General features: G+C 39.1%; 1 protein-coding gene across 1 annotated transcript in view; it reads left to right on the forward strand.

The window, feature by feature from the left end:
- LOC139651322 (cyclin-dependent kinase 14-like) overlaps positions 1-9,946 on the forward strand; it is a gene marked incomplete at its 3' end in the record, with an annotated part of 35,319 nt that extends 25,373 nt beyond the window's left edge. The window contains exon 6 of the mRNA XM_071528198.1: positions 9,747-9,946. Within this exon, the coding sequence (XP_071384299.1) occupies positions 9,747-9,946 (200 nt within the window). The remainder of the gene's footprint in view (positions 1-9,746) is intronic.
- Positions 9,947-20,485: the final 10,539 nt, after the last annotated feature.

A 20,485-nucleotide genomic window follows, 5' to 3' on the forward strand; every position in this document is an offset into this window, starting at 1 on the left:
TCACTGACTGAGAGTGTGTGTGTGTGTGTGTGTGTGGGTGTGTGTGTGTGAGAGAGAGTGTCTTGTTTACATAACTGTCTGTGCCCAGCAGGAGAAATATTAATGTCAAAGCAGAGGTTGGCTTCTTTAAATACCAACAGACAAAAAATCCCACATTGACATCATTAACCCCGTCCAGCAGCACTGCTTCCCCATTAAAATTCTGCTTCTCAATACATGCTGTAATACTGCAATTATAGCTGTTTTGCAAAGTCGTTCTTACTGTGAGAAATAAACTCAGTTTCCAGTATATACTGAAGTGAGAGGAAGTATGTTGTTGTGTAGGAATCTGGGATATCTGGAGTCACCTCCACTTACTCCACAGAGTTTTGTGTGGGAATCAAAGGCAGTTGAGATTTTGACTGAATCATTTGGGGTTTTGAAACTAGGGTTCAACTCATTTGGGGTTTCGAAACTAGGGTTCAACTCATTTGGGGTTTTGAAATTAAGGTTCAACTCATTTGGGGTTTGAAACTAGGGTTCAACTCATTTGTGGTTTTGAAATTAGGGTTCAACTCATTTGATGTTTTGAAATTAGGGTTCAACTCATTTGGGGTTTTGAAACGGGTTAAACTCATTTGGGGTTTTGAAACTGGGGTTCAACTCATTTGGAGTTTTGAAATTAGGCTTCAACTCATTTGGAGTTTTGAAACTAGGGTTCAACTCATTTGGAGTTTTGAAGGCCAATACTGATACATATGGGTTGATGCTGCCAATATATTCATACTTTGTGGTGATATTCAGTATCTTCACATTTTATTTTATTCTTGTCTGAAACAGCATTTAGACCATGGCACAATAAAACTCTCAATTGAAACCAAGGATAATAATATTAATAATAATCAAAACATCCAGACATACTTGTGCGGAATCTGGTCAAAATGTCTCATCATAATCAGTTCAGGTGTAATTCAGGGCTTCCTGTAGACAACTAGTGTAGTATTTATCAATGTTATAATAAATATGTAATCAATGAAACTGCATCATATCCATCATATCCGAGGTGGACGACACTGACTGGACCAGATCCCCTTTTTAATAAAAGGACAACATCAGCAAACCGGTATGTAGGTCTGACTCTATTAAAAACAAACAAACAGGCAACGTCGGTGACAAAGCCTCTACTGACTTGGTTATTAAATCCTAAACAGATTGCCTTCACTCTCCACAAGCTATATTACTGTGGTATCTACCATCTATTTATATGATTATTTTATTTGGTCAATAAGCCTACAAAACCCCCTCATATCCTGGTTGACTTTGAGGGTTATTAGAACCCTTGAAATAAACTAGTTGAAGCAATGTACCAGTATTTTGTTATTTTACGGAGGGTTATTTCGCTCAAAAATTTTGCTCAAAATTAAAATGTAACCAATAAATAATAAATACTTCATTTTTTACAGTAGAACTATTAATAATCATATCAAAATAAGATCTAAATGGAGGAGGGGATAGTGCCACCTTATAACAGGGAGGTCAGTCATGATTCTGCTGTCTTAGAAAAATATCTATATGAAAATCGCTAATTGAAAGATCTTTAACTGGTTTTTTCAACAAAAATTAAAAAAAATTCTTTCAATGCTGCATCTTCCTGTTAGAATCCCAGCCGGTAGAGCAGTAGTAACTCGCTAGCCAAACATTATCACTGTGGTAAATCATTACTTATTAAGCTAAATGAGGTTATCGTTTGTGAAGACAGTTTTATTATCTATAGTAATACACTCTTGATTAACGCTGGAAATGGCTGCTACTTTGTAAAAGCGGCAGACATTCTCACTCCTGAAGGATTTTAACTGCTGTAATACAACCGAAACAGCTTGGCTGCATGTGTTATGTTAAAATCAAATGTGTCAATGCTTTTCCTGTTCTCTTTCCCTGTTTAAGGTAATATTGCGCAAATGCTCAGCCTTTATAAGTTGGTGTGTGTATCGACACAATTTATAACATCTACAAAAGTCTTACATTTTACTTCTTCTGAGGAGAAAGGACTTCTGCGTGTTTGGGCCACTGAATTGGTTGAATTGTTTGAAATTCCCTTTTTGTACCATTGTAAATTTGACACAATGGGGGAAATCTAAGCTGACATGTAACGATTTTCATCTGAGCACCATTGTTACGTAGCTGCCTGTTCCCTTATCAAGTATGGTTACAAGATTTAAGATTTAAGATTTATTTATTTTAAACAGGGACAGTGCATATTAATGAACATTTAAAATCAAATGTAAATATGCCGGATTTAGCCACCAGGCTAATTTTCATCTGTTGTCCCTTGGCAGGTTGAGGTCACAGTAAAAAAGAATAAAAATCATCATAACCATTCAAATTAATTCACAGTACAAAAACAGCACATACTACCTAAAACTCACTCTATATAATAACAAGCCCTAAACACATAACAGCAAGTTGATGTCACAGTAAAGAAAAAGAAAAAAAAAAAATCATCATAACCACTCAAATTAATTCACAGTACCTAAAAATCACTCTACACAATAAAGAAGCCCTAAACACATAACATACAGACAACACATCCAAAGGTTTTTTATGATAGATTATGGGAGCAGTTTTGATTATCCAGTAACCATTTTTTTTAAAAATGTTTGGTAAATGAAGTAAAGGTTGGCAAATCCCTTATGACACTTGGTATCGTGTTCCAGGTCTGCAAAGCTCGATATGAATAAACTGACTGACACAAACACAAAAGGTGAGGCACTGTAATTTCATATGATATACAAATCAAGTGAAACAGGAGGCAGTACTTTGACATAGGAATAGCATGGAGGTTGTGTGGTGGGTGGGTGAATACACTTGCCTTTCAGTCCAGGGTTTGAGTCCTGACTCACAGTCTCAGCATCAGTTCTATTGCCTTGCAGCTCCTTGGAGTCGTTCCATTCCGTATAGGCAGCACTGATATTTATTCTCATTTTATTGTGCTCCTTATCACTCTCCTTTTTTTGCTTGGAGACTTTCCAAAGATCTAATTGTGTTTTTTTCTGGACGGCTGAAGGCAGAGGCATTGACCCTGCTTCTGCTATAATACACTACACTGCACCTACTACCATCCAAAACAGCCCACAGATCGTAGCATAATTCATGATTTTATTATGAAAAACTTGTAAAATGTAGCTTTAACTCTCTTTCGGTTACAGGTGAAATGTCTTCAGCCCATAGAATACTTACTACTCTCTCTCCTCCTTCCTTTTCTTTCTCCGCACGCTCCTCCCTGCATTCAAACAACTCCCATAAGAAACAGAGGTGTAGAAAACAGTGTACTTTGTTGGCAAAAGTTGATTATGAATCTCTTTCCGTTGGTGTGGTGTTATGATTAACTGTGTCATGAGTCTCCCAGAATCTGCAGGATGTGTTGAATAAAACATGTGAAGCCAACGTACGTGTTGATCCTGAAGCACATACAGCATGGGGGGGGATGCCCATCTGTGTCATGCATTTTAGATAAAGGAGACTGAGAGGCCAGAGAGGGAAATATTCAACACCATTGGAAGGATTGCAAGGAGAGAGAGAAGCTGTTCACCGCTGCAATGAGCTAGCAGTCTCTATACAGGAAACAAGTGTAGGTAGAAACAGAGGGGAAAGAAGGGAAATGTTAAAATGAAACTTTTTTTCCTATATTCTGACAGTAAATGCCACATATTTGTCCTCTGTCACAAATTGTGTTGTTGTTTTTGAGAAACAAATGCATGACCATTCAAATCCACAACAATGCTAACTAGCTAACTATAGTTAAAGACCCTATAGACAACTTTTTTGCTTTAACTTATCATTATGAAGTAAACGTTGATTGCACAGTGTAATGGCTATAGAATAATGACACCATCAGTGTTTAGATTGGTTCCCTATAAGCCTCGCTTTCACTGTGCAATTCTGTCTGCCACCGGGTACGATCTCCCGGGAGAATGGAGGCTGGATTTACGGCACAAAGGAAGTGCGTCATCCATTGCGCAACCAAAAGAGGAATAGTTTTCCCTGGTAGCTATTGGTAGCAGCCAGAAAACAAACCAGAAGCTACACAGAGGCCTTTTATTGTGACCAGCCCAAGGCACACCTGTGGAATAATCATGCTGTTTAATCAGCATCTTGATATGCCACACCTGTCAGGTGGATGGATTATCTTGGCAAAGGAGAAGTGCTCACTAACATGGATTTATACAAATTTGTGAACAAAATTTGAGAGAAATAAGCCTTTTGTGTGCATAGAAAAAGTCACTCATGAAAAATGGGAGCAAAAACAAAAGTGTTGCGTTTATATTTTTGTTCAGTATATATTGTGTTACGATCAAGGAGTTGATAAGCAGACAGATTTGTTCCATAGACATATATACGTATACGTATATATGTCTATGGTTTGTTCTATTGCACGGAGCTAGGCTCTAACAGAAAGCGCTAGGGGGGGACAACGGGGGGAAAGTTGAAAAGTTGTCTTGTATCCACTTTAACCAAAGCTGGTCGCCTTTTCGTGATGTAAAGAATTTTTTATCTTTATTTTTCCTAGGCTGTTTTTGTAGAGTTTTGGGTATTCGTTGTGCAGCAAGTTGCGCATGAACTGATATTTTCGAAACTGGCTGCATAAAGGAGACAAAGACTCGCAGGTTGTTAGAAGGTGCAACATTAGCATAATGTTAGCATCATGTTCTCTTTTCGACATCACAACTATGTGATATAATTCCTGGCCAATTTTGTGTTTATTTTTTTTATTAATGTTTTTGGTCAGACATTTACATTGAAATAACAGTTACATTATTACAATTACATGAATGACACATAATATGTCTTCTTTCAGGGTCTGTCCAGTCTTTTTTTTTTTAAACTAAAAGAAAAAAGTCTGCAGATCAGCAATAACATTCAAATCTAGCCAGACAAAGTCACTTTTAATGGTGATGCAGTTGTCTGACAATCTTTTTTTCACTGTGTTTTGTTATAGTTTTCATTGAAACTCAAGTGATGGACAGACTCGGTGGATCTCGCATTGATACTGTATGTGATTTTTACAAATACAACTGTCATCCGATCATTTTGAGGTTGATGCTACACATTGATCTTTACACAAAATATAGGTTGCAACACGCTTGTGGCTACTGATTGATCCTTACTCAGGCCAATTCTAGACAGTTAATTTCATGCGTGAAATCTCTCGCTCCCTCTGTCATCGGGAGCTTGTGTTTGGGGGTTTGCTGTGTTTGCTCCGAGCCAAATCTGTGTCATGCTTGCATAGATTTGTTCTTTGAGCATCCCGGGAGCAGAGCCACACTGCCAAATCCAACTGTATTACCATTTGTTGCTATAAATGGTTTATCTCAATGACGTGAGTGTGCTGACTGAAATGGATAGCAGTAGTTCAGGCAGGGCACAGTAGTCATGCATCAGGAACTCTACAAGTCCACCAACCACATACCACCACAACCTAACTGTGTTAACTAGACCAGTGGTTCTCAACGTGGGGTCCGGGGACTACCAGGGGTCCTTGAGGGGGTTCCAGGGGATCCCCAGCAAATTGATGAATTGTTAAACTTCAGCATTATTTCATTTACATTCTCTAATTGTGTTAACTTACACAATTAGAGAATGTAGAAGAATGACTATTTTGATCATAGTTTCACTGTTATCTCTCTACCTACAGTACAGATAGTCATTGGATTCTGGACAAAATTATATCTAACAATAAAAATAATCTCAGATTTGGGTCTGAGAGAGAAAATCTCATGAAATGGGGGTCTGTGGCCCTAATGTCGACTAAATTAGGGTCCTTGATATGAAAAAGGTTGAGAATCACTGAACTAGACCAATATAATTCATTCATCATTCTGACCTACAGTTCATGACAATATTTTTAATATCTGTACCCAGTTTCACATCTCTACGATTAACGGTGCGATCAGGGCCGAACCTTAGACTTTGAGTGCTTACTATAGCGCCCCCTATTGGCCAATCAGTACCATTCTTTGTGTCCAAGTAGAGAGTGACCAGGACTATCTGTGCGCCAAATAAGAAAAAAAGTTACTGATGTATGGCCAAGTTATTGGACCAAATAGCGGAGAAAAAAAAAAAATCATAATAATAATAGGATTTCCAGCAATAACAATAGAACATGTCTAATGTCACCATTATATATTATTACAAATATATAATGGTGACATTAGACATGTTCATTTTGCTGGGGACCTACTGGAAATCCCTTCAAGGACCTCTGTGTAGGTCCCCAGGCCACACTTTTAGATCTGCTTCAGTAATGTATCATGTCCCTGTTTTTGTGTTATTTTATGACTGACATTTTGTTGACATTTTAAAACGTGGAGAGTACAATCCAAGTAGCAGATTGAGAGGCTCAAGGCTCTTTGGGGAACATAAGGAAAAGCGTGGCTGTGTTGTCTCCTGGAATAACCTCACCATCTGCAACCAAAATCACCAGACTGAAGTTTCTTGCTCAATGACATGACAGCACTGTTATTTTTTTGGAGGAAAGGGTGTGTGTTTTCTATTTCTACATCATACATCAGTACAGTCTTCAACTGTCGGCTTCTGATATATTGTATATGGTGCTGACAGCTTCGACTGGAGAAGTAGGCAGTTTAAATGCCTTGCGTAAGGGCACATCAGCCAACGCATAGATATTTTGGGTCTGCGAAGTCAAGGGAAAAGGGTCCTGTTGCACCGAAAGTTTTTTTTGGAGGAGGAGTAGATGGTGGCAGAAACAGAAAAAACATTTGATAAAAATGCATGAGTCCGGTTATGCTAGGCGAGTACTGTATCTTATGAATGTCAAGGCAAGTGGATGTCAGTGGGGCACTGTTTGGGTGCCCCATGTTTGGGGCACCCAAGTATTTCTACACCATTATAATGGGGATTTGGGGAACAGATAACAACAGAGGTGGGGATTCGAGTCAGACTCGAGTCACAATTTTAATCGCTTGAGATGCTTGATGCATGGAGAGAAGACTTGAGACTTGACTTGACTTGGGTTCTGGTGACTTGGGACTTGACTTTGTTTTGTACTTTGATGACTTGAAAAGGTTTCTAAAGTCTTGACTTGGGGATCTTGTGTTTGTGTAAATGACTTAGATTGAAAGTGATGAGATTTGTTCCAGCAGACGACTGAATTTAAATTCTGTTTTCTGAATTTGTATGGAATGATTGAATTTATTGAAGTTGAAACTGATTCTAGAAATCAAACTCATGATGCTCTTACCAAGTTTTTATTCTATTAAAACCATATTCCATTAGAGAATTTAGTTTTCTTTAAGATATTAAATTGATACTGGACTCTTTTGTTCAGACTTGACTTGCTGTTCTACATTTAGACTTTAGACTTAACATTAATGACACTGACTTAACTTAGACCTTACTTGGTAATCTACATTTAGACTTGAGACTGACTTGGGACTCGAGCAAAGTTGACTTGGCCACACCAATATACAAAGCTATTTTCTGACTTTGGACAAATTGTCAAAATTTTGACAAAAGAAATTACAACCACAAACTGATAATGAGGTGTTTTAAATGAAACATCTGAAATAGAGAATTATAAGAAAACAGTTCAACAGAATTTACAGAATCCAACCCAAGTCATTTATGTTGATCAAAGCACAGAAGTAACTTACAATGAATGTGTTGTAGGCCCAGACATATAAATAAGTCAAATAAATGGATACCATTAATACGCAAGTCTAATACTCACTTATAGACATGAACACAACCTTTTCAAGCAATGTTATCAAGTAACCTATTAAGGAATTAATTAAATGTTAAATCAGTGGCATGTACAAACTTCTCCACAGGAAATTCAATAGTTTTGCATATGATCTCTCTATTGTGCCATAGGAGACTAGGTTTTCAGCTGAGAATCTGTATTCAATGGAGTTGGAATAGGTTCTTTTGATGTTTACCTTTGTATATTTGACATGTTCACCTGTGAGTCTCAGTGGTTGTGTTGTATTTTGTGTTTCAGTTTCACTCCTGATTCATCATTGCATGCACTCATGAGTCTGCAATAAAGCTGGAGCTATTCCCTAACACATTGTTTTTGAATGGAGTTTGGCTGACTGTCAAATTTGGTTTCTCCATCTTACAGAGTACAGTACACATTGTCTATGACTTTTTTTTTTCACTTCCAATGTTAATAATCTTTTGAGCAGGTGTGTATGGGGATGCAAACTGTCAACTAACGCTATCTGCTGGTTCCTTTCAAAGAAAAAAAAAGTCATCATTCGTTTTCCCATAGGGGGACTTTGCTGATTTAACACATCAAAATCAAGTCTTCTCGTCCTGGGGGGGAAGTGTAGCGCATGAAAAAGAAGCATCTCGAGCAATTTGATCCAATGCAAATTTAAGTATACTACTCTAGTGTAATCCTGTACCACCTTGTACCAGTGTTGACAAAGGAAATGTTCACATTAATTGAAACATTTAAAAAAAAAAATAGTTAACCTTAGGAGCGCAAAAATGTGAGAGCAATGTTTTTCATAGATTTTATTCACAGGTTTAAAAAAATAAAATAAAGAACAGAGTGTATAGCTGAAAGTGCCTGTGTATTTGCTTTGAGTGTCCATGTCCATGTCTCTAAAGCCAGCTGCATGTCTGGAAAGCCTATTTGAACCTGGACCGGTATATCCTATAGCCTGCTAACAATGCCAAAAAAAAAACAGTCATTTGTTCAGGTTACTTGAGCTGACTCTTCTCAAGCTACAACTCTACTACAACTGTGTTTTGTAGTAGAGACTAGAGCTAAAGACAAGACAGTTTACTAGGTCACAATAACCTAAATTGAAAAAAAAAAAATGGAAACAAATCTACTTTATCAGACTATTCATTTTTATTTATAATGTTCAGATACCTCTCTTGTTCTACCCTTGTTATATATTGAGACATCATTTGCGCATAGTTCTCCAATGTCCCTCCATGATGGAGCCGGACGTGGTGACAGATTTGTGACACAACTCTCACAACCTCTATTACATTTACTATTTGCTTTGGAAAAGGGCATTTACACTCCTCATTTGATTGGTGGACTGGATTTGTTTCATTTTTTTATTTTTATGCCTCGGCAACAGCCGTGGCCGAAGGCATTATGTTTTTGGGTTGTCCGTACGTACGTACCATTCTCATGAACGCGATATCTCAGGAACGCCTGGAGGGAATTTCATTACATCTGCCACAAACGTCCACTTGGACTCAAGGATGAACTGATTAGAATTTGGTGGGCAAAGGGCAAAGTCACTGTGACCTCACAAAGACGTTTTTGGCCATAACTCAAGAATTCATACGCTAATTATGACAAAATTTCACACAAATGTCTAATAGGATAAAATTATGAAGTAATGACATTTTATATCCAAAGGTTCAAAGGTCAACTTCACTGTGACATCATAATGTTTTGCTTACCACTGTAACTGAGAAAACAATCTTGGGTCATTCTACAAAAACGGTGGAAGTGCTGTCACTTACTTTTGCAGACACCAAAATCCTTTAAGTTGACCTAATAATTACATTAATTATATATGTTCAATAAATAAAGGCTGTCCTTGCAATGATAAAACAAAGTTTATTGGCGGAGGCATACAACCGCGAGGCGGTTAGTTTTCTCCTGCAGGTGTTTTGTCACTGTCCATTTTGCCGTTGGAAGGCCTATGCACAAATAACACATTAGCAATTGGCATTAGCAATCATGTTCATTTGGACATTATCATTGCTTTTCTCAGGTATTTCCACACCATTTACCTGGGCGTTCGGAGTCGCCGGAGTGGCGAGACGGAGCGCTGGCGCTACTACTGGAGGATGGTCTATGAGTTTGCTGATGTGAGCATGCTGCATCTACTGGCCACGTTTCTGGAGAGTGCTCCACAGCTAGTGCTGCAACTCTGCATCATCATACAGACACACAAGCTTCAGGCCGTGCAAGGTAACACATGCACACACACACACACACACACACTACATCTACAACAAGATAGCCTAGCATCATCTTCACTGTCCAGACACACAAGTTACAGATCATGCAAACATTTTAAATCATATGTACGATTATCATACATTTTTAATGCTTAATTTGGATTTCTAAATGTAATTTATAGACTATATACGATTAAAATATTGCAGTTGTTCAACATGTTTTAAGGTCATTCAAGGATGCATGAATCGTTCCATTGTTCCAGTAATGATGTCAGTGATGTCATATTGTGTATATGGGCTGTTGTTTGTGTGTGTTTGGGCCTTGAATTTCCTAAAGACATCAGTGCCCAGATCTAGTAACATGGATCCACTCACATGGTTGTTAGGGATTTAAGTTTTTTCACAAATCAAATAGTGGCATGAATGTTAGAAGTCAAAATAACACTTTTTCTAGGTAGTCACACAGATCGTCTCGCAATGTGAGCAAGTTATCTGCCCCCAATGACAGGTCCATCTGAATTAGGCGATGGCTAATAGCTAAAGACAATAACAAAAATTACGTCAGTAGGCCTGATCAGATTTAAGACTAGGTCAAAACCTAGTATATGGCTGGACCGTGTATGGGTGTGCCATGTGCCACGGCCGACCAATGGTGTAACTTCATCACTCAGTCCATCAGTCAGTCAGTGAGTGACAGACATTCGCGTTTATAGGGCTGGCCCCGCTGTTGCGGTCCAGCCAAAAAGATATGGAAAAAAGGTACAGTGCATTTTCTAAGGCAAGGTGTTACCCTGATGGAAACTCAGTGGGCATGAAGGTGTTGAGAATGCCACAGTACTGTTTGGCAAGAACACAAAGGCCCACATTCGCTAAAGGTTGAAATTGAGTGCTATATGCCCAAAATGACCACATCAGAATTTAAAGTGTGCCTAATAATGCTGGTCAAAAAATAAAGCCTCTTGTCTGCATGACCTGTCATGGTCATATGCATATGTCGATCTCAGAACCCATCGTCTATCGGTCTGACGACGATTAGACTCTGGGGGCGACGGCCAATATTTCAAGGTTTCCGGTGTAGCCAGTGGACATCTCAAGACTTCCTCTTCCGTGTGCCGTCCGATTAGCAACTTGAGACACCACGAGTTGAACGTTTCTCCACACAATACACAAACATCGATACTTTTTGTAGGTGTTTTAGGTCCAGACGACATTTCGGCTAATCTCTATAAACAGATATCTGCATATGAGACGTCGTCTCTCAACTCCAACTCCATTCTCGCATCTCAAGTTGCTAATCGGACTGTAAACAATGACCGGCGCATGGAAGAGGAAGTCTTGGCCCGGATGTCCGCTGGCTACACCGGAAACTCCAAAATATTGGCCGTCGCCCCCAGAGTCTAATTGTCGTCAGACCGATAGACGATGGGTTCTGAGATTGTGCATATGTAAATTATTTTGCCCACATAATATTTATTTGTAGACCATGAAAATTTAGATTGCGCCCAATTCACTAACGCTTCGCAGCGCCAACTCCCCTAAATTATTGTAGCGCAGATAATCCTTTGAAAGTCAAACAGTTTGTCCATTCAGAATGGCTGCTGTCATTTCTGCAAGACGCAGCATCGTCACCAGCGAGTCAGGCAAGCAAGGGAGCAGGTTTTCCATCCTAGAATCTCAGATCAGAGAATGCTCCAATTACAAAGGGCACTTTAGGTGCAAGGGTGCTAGCCTTGGTGGTGAGTCTGTTAGTCTTATAGCTAAAGCAGTGATTCCCAAAGTGTGGGCTGTGAAGGTACTGCAGGTGGGCCACGAGAGGTCATTTACAATAAATAAATAAAAAGTTTTTAATTTTCAATTTTGTAATTAAGTTTGAAATTACCATAAAATATTTATGATTAAATATTTGCATTAAAAAAAGTCATCAGAACTAATAAAACAAAGCCATGGGATTTAAATTAGGTGTTATTCTTCATTTATCTGACCTATTTTTGATCCGGCCGGAACGTATCTTATATCTCATCATTGGCGGGGAATTGTAATTGAAGGAATACCTCATCATTGGCGGGGGAAGAGTAAAAATGGAGCGGTGGCTATCAAGTTGCAAAAGGAAAGCTGTTAATGGAGAATCAACCTCCACAAGCGAATCATCAGAAGATCAAAATGAATCCGTGAAAACAAAAAGAAGGACTCGTAGAAAGTACTCAAGTGAGTACCTATCGCTGGGATTTACAAGCTGTGATGGATTGTAATAACTGCATCAGAAATTATATTTTCTGTCTGTTTTTTCTTCATGTTGATATTGGGTTGGATATTGTGGAATTTTATGTATAAGCGTTTTATTATCCAGTGTCAAACAGCCAGGATACAGGCTTAACAATTCACTATTTGCACTTAATTTCTTATTTGTTGGGTTTGTTGGGTTGGTTGGGCTGCAGAAGATTTTCAGATTTCAAATTGGGCCACGGCATTCTTAAGTTTGGGAATGGCTGATCTAAAGCATGCAATTTCCCTTGCTGATGAAGGGGCTATTCGCCTGTGCAGTGCTCTTTTGTGGGCTTTTTGCGCCACAACTTCATTTGCATGAATTTCTTAATGAATAAGGTGAAAACTCGTCTGCACTCGTAGCTCAAGGTACTAAGGTGCAACAAAATGGGCAAATTGTCCTCACAACACAGTCTAAGTGAATTTGGACCTAAGTCCTATACACTCAAGTGTGGATCCAATTAGTCCTGCAAAGTATTAACAAAGACTGGACAAATGAACACAGGAGCAGATGATTCATTTGAACTGAACCTGCAAATATAAGTAGTGAGAAAGTCACATAGAGCTTAATTGTTACTGGCCTCCAGAGCAAGTCTGGTAAAAGACAAGTCAAATTCTCCAGTGGAGCTAGGCATAAATTTCACAGGACTCATATTGGTGAACTTAGCCAAGAGGCCTTGAATGTTTTGGTTATTTGTTCAGTGTAGCTCACTTATTTCCTAAAAACACAGAAATAGATATAACAGCAATTGTCAGTCCTAAGTGCTAACTCATAGCACTACAAGTCATACAAGGCTTTTCAAAATAGTAATAGTAGCCTACAGATCCAAGAGAGACAGAGAAAGAGACTTCTGTGTCTTCTGTCTGGTCCTCATGTTTAAGTTTGGCTGTAGCTTTTAAGTCGGCTTAATATTCTTTGTGCAACACAGGGAGGCTTGTTGTTTTGAAGAGATTACTACTAGCAAAATTAGAAAATGGGCGCTCAGCCAATTCAGTCGACAAACAGCCTCAGTCTGGTGTTGCATAGCTTTTGTAATCCCACAGACTTCACAGTTTTACGTGTATGACATCCCGGTTTATTATATCTAACAATGAGCCAGTTGTTGTCAGTGTAGCATTCCTTCAGTATTGGTGGGTGTAGTGGCATCGGCCATCACCAGAGTAAGTTGAGTACAGCACATATGTGTCAAAGACAATAATCAAAAGGAAATAGAGAAAACAAAAACAAAACAAAGAGAAAAGAAATAGTAAATTAAAGGGAAAAAAAGAACAATGTATACATGGTATAATGGTTACTTTAAGCTAGCACAACATTAGCCTGGTCTGAAGGACTGTAAGCCTCTCTCTTTTCCTTCTATTTTGACCCATGCTAAGTTTGGTTACTTTAAGCTAGCACATTAGCAAGTTACAGCAGAACTTGGTAGTGGTAAAGCTGACTGTTGTATATTGGGTAAAGAAGTGTTTCATATGACATGATATGATATGGAAAGCAAGGCTACACTAGTCCAGATTTTGATGTGAAACTGCTGCCATTTTATAAGTCTAAATCACAAAGTGTGGCTGCAGACAAGAGTGGTGTTATAAGTTATAATCACACTACATTTTTTGGTGACTGGTAAAATGCAACAATGCACAAGTGATGACTTGGGCATTACTGCATACCGCATTTTAGTAATTACTTAATAATTATGTAAATAAAGTAATAATGAGGTTTTGCAAAAATTACCAAAATTACAGAATTAACAGGCATAGAAAGTGTAATTGTTTCTGAATGATACAAATCTGTTGTATTTGCTGTGCGTGTAGCTGTAGTGTTCCTTTGTTGCAGCATGCTTTTTACTTGCCGCTTGCATCTAGTTTATGTATCGCAGATTGACTGTCTCGGCCGCCGAGCAACAAAAATAGCAACAATCGACATGAGAGAAATAAGCACGAGCAATAAACAATAAAATAAGAAAGAATGTGAGCTCACACAAACAATCCACTTCAGGTTTTCCTGGTAATCCAAATGAAAAATCAAAACAAGGAAGTAATCCAACCAATCACAATTCAAAAACACAGTTCTATCAATGTTCAGTTCTCTTCAGCAATAACAAAAAAGATAATCTCCACAAAAACCTGTCAATGTTCCAATCAACCAGTAGCTACTCGCATTTACCGTTGTTAGTCAGAATGTCCGTCACCGTCAGTCATTCAGTTAAAGGGATAGTTCACCCAAAAATGAAAATTCTGTCATTATCTACTCACCCTCATGCCAGCTGAAACTCTGGTGAACTTCATAGCAGCGTTCTCCAAAAAAACTGAATTCTTTGAGGACCAATCTTTAGAGTTCTAAAAAGAAAATATCCATAAAATTGCTCCATACAGCTCTTGCAGCATAATCCAAGTCTCCTGAAGCCAACGATCGCACAGATATTGACGGCATCATATAGAGCAAAACTTCACTATAGATTCAAGATTCACTCCTAGTCATACGGCTACGTCACACAAACTGAAAAAGCTTCACTTGGACCAAGTCTCTGAAGGATTGAGTCCGTCAGAAGGAGTTGCTGCTCTGCCTCAAAGTGGGTAAACGAAGCCATTTTAGTGGTTGACAAGATAGGTGGGTGTGTGGAAGTGGGTGAGAAGAGGCAGGATGATGGAACTTAGATGATAATGTATTATGATGGCTTGTGACATCTACTATAAAATATAGGACTCAACAAATTCCGCTTGGCTTGCATCCATACCACTGAAGGCACATTGACAGCAATGATTCAGTTGTGGACTTGCCAGTCACATATCTCTGCCTCAGTGTCATATTATTCTCTCAGTACGCGGGTCATATATAGACTGGAAAGGATAGGACAGGATAGTTGACAGTGGTGTGTTGTAGGAGGCTGGATTTCTGACTGTGGCACTTAATGTACAGTGATATTTCCTATTCAATAGTCCCAGCAGAGAAAATAAAGTCTGCTAGTCCCACCATAAAAGCCACTACACAGCCAGCACCTATATCCCAGACACATCATGCATAATCAATGAAATAGACTCATCCTCATGTGGACCAAGAAGTTAACCACTAATAGAGAGCGAGTCTCCCAGATTGCCTTTCAAATGGTAATGCAGAAATGAAGACTTAAATGAGATGGTTAATGTAGGGCAGGCCATAAGATACGATCAACTTTATTGTCATGTACAGACTGTCTGAGCCATCCAGTTCCTGAGTGTGTGTTGTGGCTAACAACAGGCACACTTGAGTTCCAGCTATACAAAGTAAAGAGGGTGGTATACTTGCTGCAGAAATGAATTTTGGCAGGTTTGTACAGACAAAAGGACAGGTTTGTGAGAGAAAACAAGTACAGCATGGCGCCTGTGTTGAATTCCACTGATCCGTCGGAAAACGGACAGAATTATTGACGGATAGATTTCTGTTCATTGGGCTTGGAATGTCAACATGGTGGAGAGGCAGAAATACAGCAGCCTTAAGTTAAATTTAAATTCAATTGAACACAAAAAAATAGGAAAGAATGTCTAGTTTCCTCTTTCTCAACATTTTCACAACACGACCTGTCAGCTCCGCAGCTCAGATTAAACTGTCTGTGTCTTGTCATTTGATTGTGCGTTTGTTTAATGTCGCCCGGCATCTCGGTTGAGTGGAGCTTTCTGTTTTTAAGCACTGTGATTGGCCCGAAGGTCCAAACACCGCCCAGTCATAAAACGAACCGAGCCAGTAGTTTAAGCTCCTAAAACAGATATAACCACCAGTACTGCTCTATATTTATTTTTTCAGCACCGGAATTCGCGCTACGTCGTCAAATTCATTCATATCAGTGTGTTCCGGCCCAATAACCCCCTTGATATAGCCTAGAGTTGTTTCCTCTGTCAATAGACTTGGGGCCATCTCTTAGGGCACTGGTTCCCAACCTGGGGGTACTGAACCCCACTAGGGGTCGCCAAAGCTTCACGGGGGGTCGCAAGGCCTTCTTGGTTTTAAGGGGCGTAAGAAAACTTCAAAAAAATATATATCTCAGCATTTCATTAATTTCTGTGAAGAAAAGAACTAAATGTAGTTGTTATTTTTAAAGTTTAGATGTTTTTTTAAGATATAAACGAGGATAAGTGCGGTGAAGACATGAACACAAGCTATATTCACTCTCTGCTAAAAAGCCTCGTCCTGCATTATAAAAGTTCACAGTTAAAACAACCAAAAAGCTAATAGAACAACAGCCGAGTGTCAGGGAGAAGAAAATACTGAATTTGTCCAAGATAAATAAATAAATAAATAATACAGAGAATTGTATAAAACGTTCCTAAAAATATCAGGAAAACTAATTTCTGATACAATATCCACATAATCTGCTCAATATTCATCCAAATTGCTCGTTTTACACAAATTTCCTGCAGTTATTGCGTTCACTATTAGGGTTAATTGTACAGTTATCAGTTGTTCTGTGCTGTTATTGTTATGCATTGAATATAATATGAAATATCCATAAAATATGTCACTTCATCAGGGGTCGTCTGTTTACTCAGTGATAGAATAGGGGTCCCTTAAGGAAAAAGGTTGGGAAGCACTGTCTTAGGGAAAGACACCCTCTAGAGGCCATCTCACAAAGCGTTACCTGACTGACTGACTGACTAACTGACTGACTGTCTGACCTGAATTTGGCGCCTGATGCCCTTGGCTGCGCCGTGGGAAAAAACAGCGCTGTATGGTTTCGGATTCCGCAGTCTGAACAGGTTTGCTGGCCAGACAAGTTGAATTCTTAACACACCAGCTGTGTGCAATTGGTCTAAAACTGTTTGTTTGTGTTACCTTGTTTCTTTCATTTCCTTTGTTTCCATCTCCATGCTAACTTCCCTCTTCAAAATGAATCATTTGTTAGAGGATATCTGCACCGTTAGAACTGATCAAACGGCTTCTAAATCCTCATATTTCCTCAACTGCTTTTGTCGCTCTTTCTCTCTCACCTCAGCTGTTGTTTTTGTCACTGCTATTTGCAGTTTCCTCAGGTTATGGTTACCTGTTCAATCTTCCTGCGCCCCCACTGGCTCTGAGTGCAAACAAATGAACAAAGCTGCTGCCACTGTTGTCTGTCATGAGTCTTGCTCCATCTGCTGAAGTCTGCTTTTATGCACTATATTGGGTTTATTTATGCACTCCCTGACTAAGGTCTAATGCATGTGCAGCAGCGAGCCATAAAAGCAGATCTATTCTGCCAAGACCAAACGTATTGCTATGTCATAACCATTAATAAACTTAATATGAATATGAGTCATGAGTTGCCCTTATTGAAATACTCTCAAGCTGTCCCAAGGGGTCAATTTAATCACACTTCCAAGCTTAAAAGGTGGGGGAAAGTGGCCACTCTGAAGCTTCTATACCTGTTAGTGGATTAGAAAGTAATGATCATCTCCTAACCATCTGCTGAACTGACCATGATAGGATTGAAAAACTACATCTACACCTGTATAGATGACCAAGGAATACAGTAGCGTTGAGGAAAACATCATGGTAACACTTAACAATAAGGGTACATTAATTAAGGGTTAGTTAATGCGTATTAAGCATTAACTAACCCTTAATTAACAGTTAACTAATGTGTCTGGTAATCATTTACTAATGGTGTAATAGTGTAATAGTAATAGTCATCTTTATAAACTATTAAATCATGTATAAATTAATACCTTAGTTAACATGAACACCATTAGTAGATTACACTTTAGTTAACTGTTAATTAAGGGTTAGTTAATGCTTATTAAGCATTAATTAAGCATTAACTAACTCTTATTAAGCATTAATTAACCCTTAACGTAGTGTACCCTTATTGTAAAGTGTTACCAACATCATAAACTCCGATCATAATGTAATGGTGAATTCAATGATACTGTGTAATAAAATAAAATGAAATTGCAATTTTAAGGGAGTGTGGAAGACCAATCTGAAGGATTCCAGCGAATTATTCTCCTCTTATTTGTCTTTCTTCTTTCTCTTGTTCTCTCTCCTCTGTCTCTTTCCTCCATCTCCTTCTCCTCTGTCGTCATTTTGCTCATTACAGTGACGAGGCAGAGAGCCCACAGCAGCCCTGCAAGCACTGGCATGGCCTATATACAGCACAGACGCTCACTGTCACACACACACACACACACACACACACACACACACACACACACACACACACACACACACACACAATTCCTTGCGTTGTTATACTTGCAAGGGCACTCCATTGAGTTGAATTCATTTCCTAACTGCTAAACCTTAACCCTGACCCTAACTTTAACATTAGCCTGACCTTTGACCTTAGCCCAACTCTAGTTCAAACTAACCCTAACCCAAGCCCTTTTCCTAATAGGCTTTGGAAAATAGTAGAGAAATAGACATTTTGGACCCCAAAACATAGTGACAACTGGATCTCTCTCACTCACGCGCACACATGCACACACGCACACACACACACTTTTCTTGCATGGCTCCTCTTTGCCCCTGAGCTAGTCCACCCCAACCAATGTAATTAAACATGATTCACTGTCTTGGGGGTAAGAGAGAGAGAGAGAGAGAGAGAGAGAGCGAGAGAGCGGTAGAGAAAGGTTCAGCCTGAAGTTGGTTTTTAGTCTCTGCTTCAGTGTTGCTGCAGTTGTTCTGCTACGTTCTTCTCTCTGGCATTCAGTAAGAGCCTTCAGTCACTCGGTCAATCAGAAGTAATGGATTAACATGAACGTCCAGCTGGCTTGGTCCAAGATAGCCTCATGGAAATCTATTATTTTAACCTTTATTTATCCAGGGAAAGTCTACAGACTCCAGCAACACCCTGCTTCACATTCACACAGTGTAGGGGTTTCTGGCACAACTTCACCTACTTCCAAGGTGCATGGAGAAGGGAAAAAGGTCTAAAAAGGTCAAAACTCCAGCAACACTTGTAGTATATAGAACAACTTTATTGTTAGATCAACGCGTTTCGGCTTGTGGCCTTCATCAGGATCATCATGAAACACATTACAAACAACATTTAAATAGGGTAACAGAAACAATTCAAAAAGGTAAAAAAAAAAAAATAAAAGACAACCAATCATATACATCCACACACATATCAGCCAATGGGGTACCTACAAAGATGGGTTGGGTATATGGTCATGTGGCTTCAGGCCAATCATAGTCCCAGACAGGCAGAGAGGCAAGGGGAGTGTCCAATAAGGGGCATGGGTGACACCATATTGGGTCATTAACTGGAGAAGTGCAACTAAGGGGTGGGACTTGAGTTTGTACAGAAGAGGCCTCAACCCAAAATGTGCCAATTTGATGTGGCCTACTTTAATCTAATAAAAAAAAATGTTTATAAAGTGCTATATATGGAAAGAGTAGGAAGAGCAACAAGATACATCATAGAAAATACATCATAAAAGAATAACATAAAAAATAATAATGCATCATAAAAAAATTATACATTATAAAAAAAATACATCATAAAAAAAACCCACTACAAAACCACATAAATGAATAGGGATTCGAACTGGCAACTTTCTGATCACAAACCAGCCCTTCCTAACCTCTAGGCTATTGCCATTGAATTGGTTTACGGTCTGATTTTGACATATATTATAGCCAAATTTTAGAAAATTAGGAATTAGAACTCTATTGCAGCCCCCCACCCCCCCTCCCATTTAGACCCCCCCACCCTCCTATAGCTAGAGAGAGAGAGAGAGCTGGAGTGTGGGTCTGTGTGTGTGTGTGTGTGTGTGTGTGGGACGGAGGCAGAAATCACTAACACTGCGCAGTTGCCGCAGGAATCGAAGCCTGCACCTCAAAGTTCAGTGTGTCTACCCATCTCAATTATATAATTCAAAGGCTTTAATGAACTCAATTTGCCCTGCCAATTAGCATATTCCACAGCTCCTGTTGTGGTTGCCTGCACAGGCCCTGAGCAACATCCACCGGCTCAAATGGCTGCAGATGATTGGGAAGTGAATGAAAGCGTGGCCTGGTGCAGACAGAGGGACGATGGCGACACTTCTCCAGCCTTGTGGTTGAGACCTCTTGCAGGCTTCACAGATATCAACATGGGTGGAAAAATATTATATATCTGATTTTTATTTGAAAATGAAAACATAATGCAACCAGCCTCTGGCCTGTAGAGGAAATAGTCCATGTCTTTGTGTTGTCATTGACTATTAAATTATCATTGTCTGGTTATATGTATGCCTGCTTTATGCTTCCATTAGTTATCACTCTGTGCTGATACCTATGGCTGAGTTATCACTCCTGAGTTATCACTCTCATTATATTTAATAAATCACTGCTCTGGTT

This window comes from Centroberyx affinis, unplaced genomic scaffold (assembly GCF_046629955.1).
Source record: "Centroberyx affinis isolate AG114_WGS23_722 - 3 ecotype Tasmania unplaced genomic scaffold, CSIRO-AGI_Caff_v1 ptg001634l_1, whole genome shotgun sequence".
Lineage (NCBI taxonomy): Eukaryota > Metazoa > Chordata > Actinopteri > Beryciformes > Berycidae > Centroberyx > Centroberyx affinis.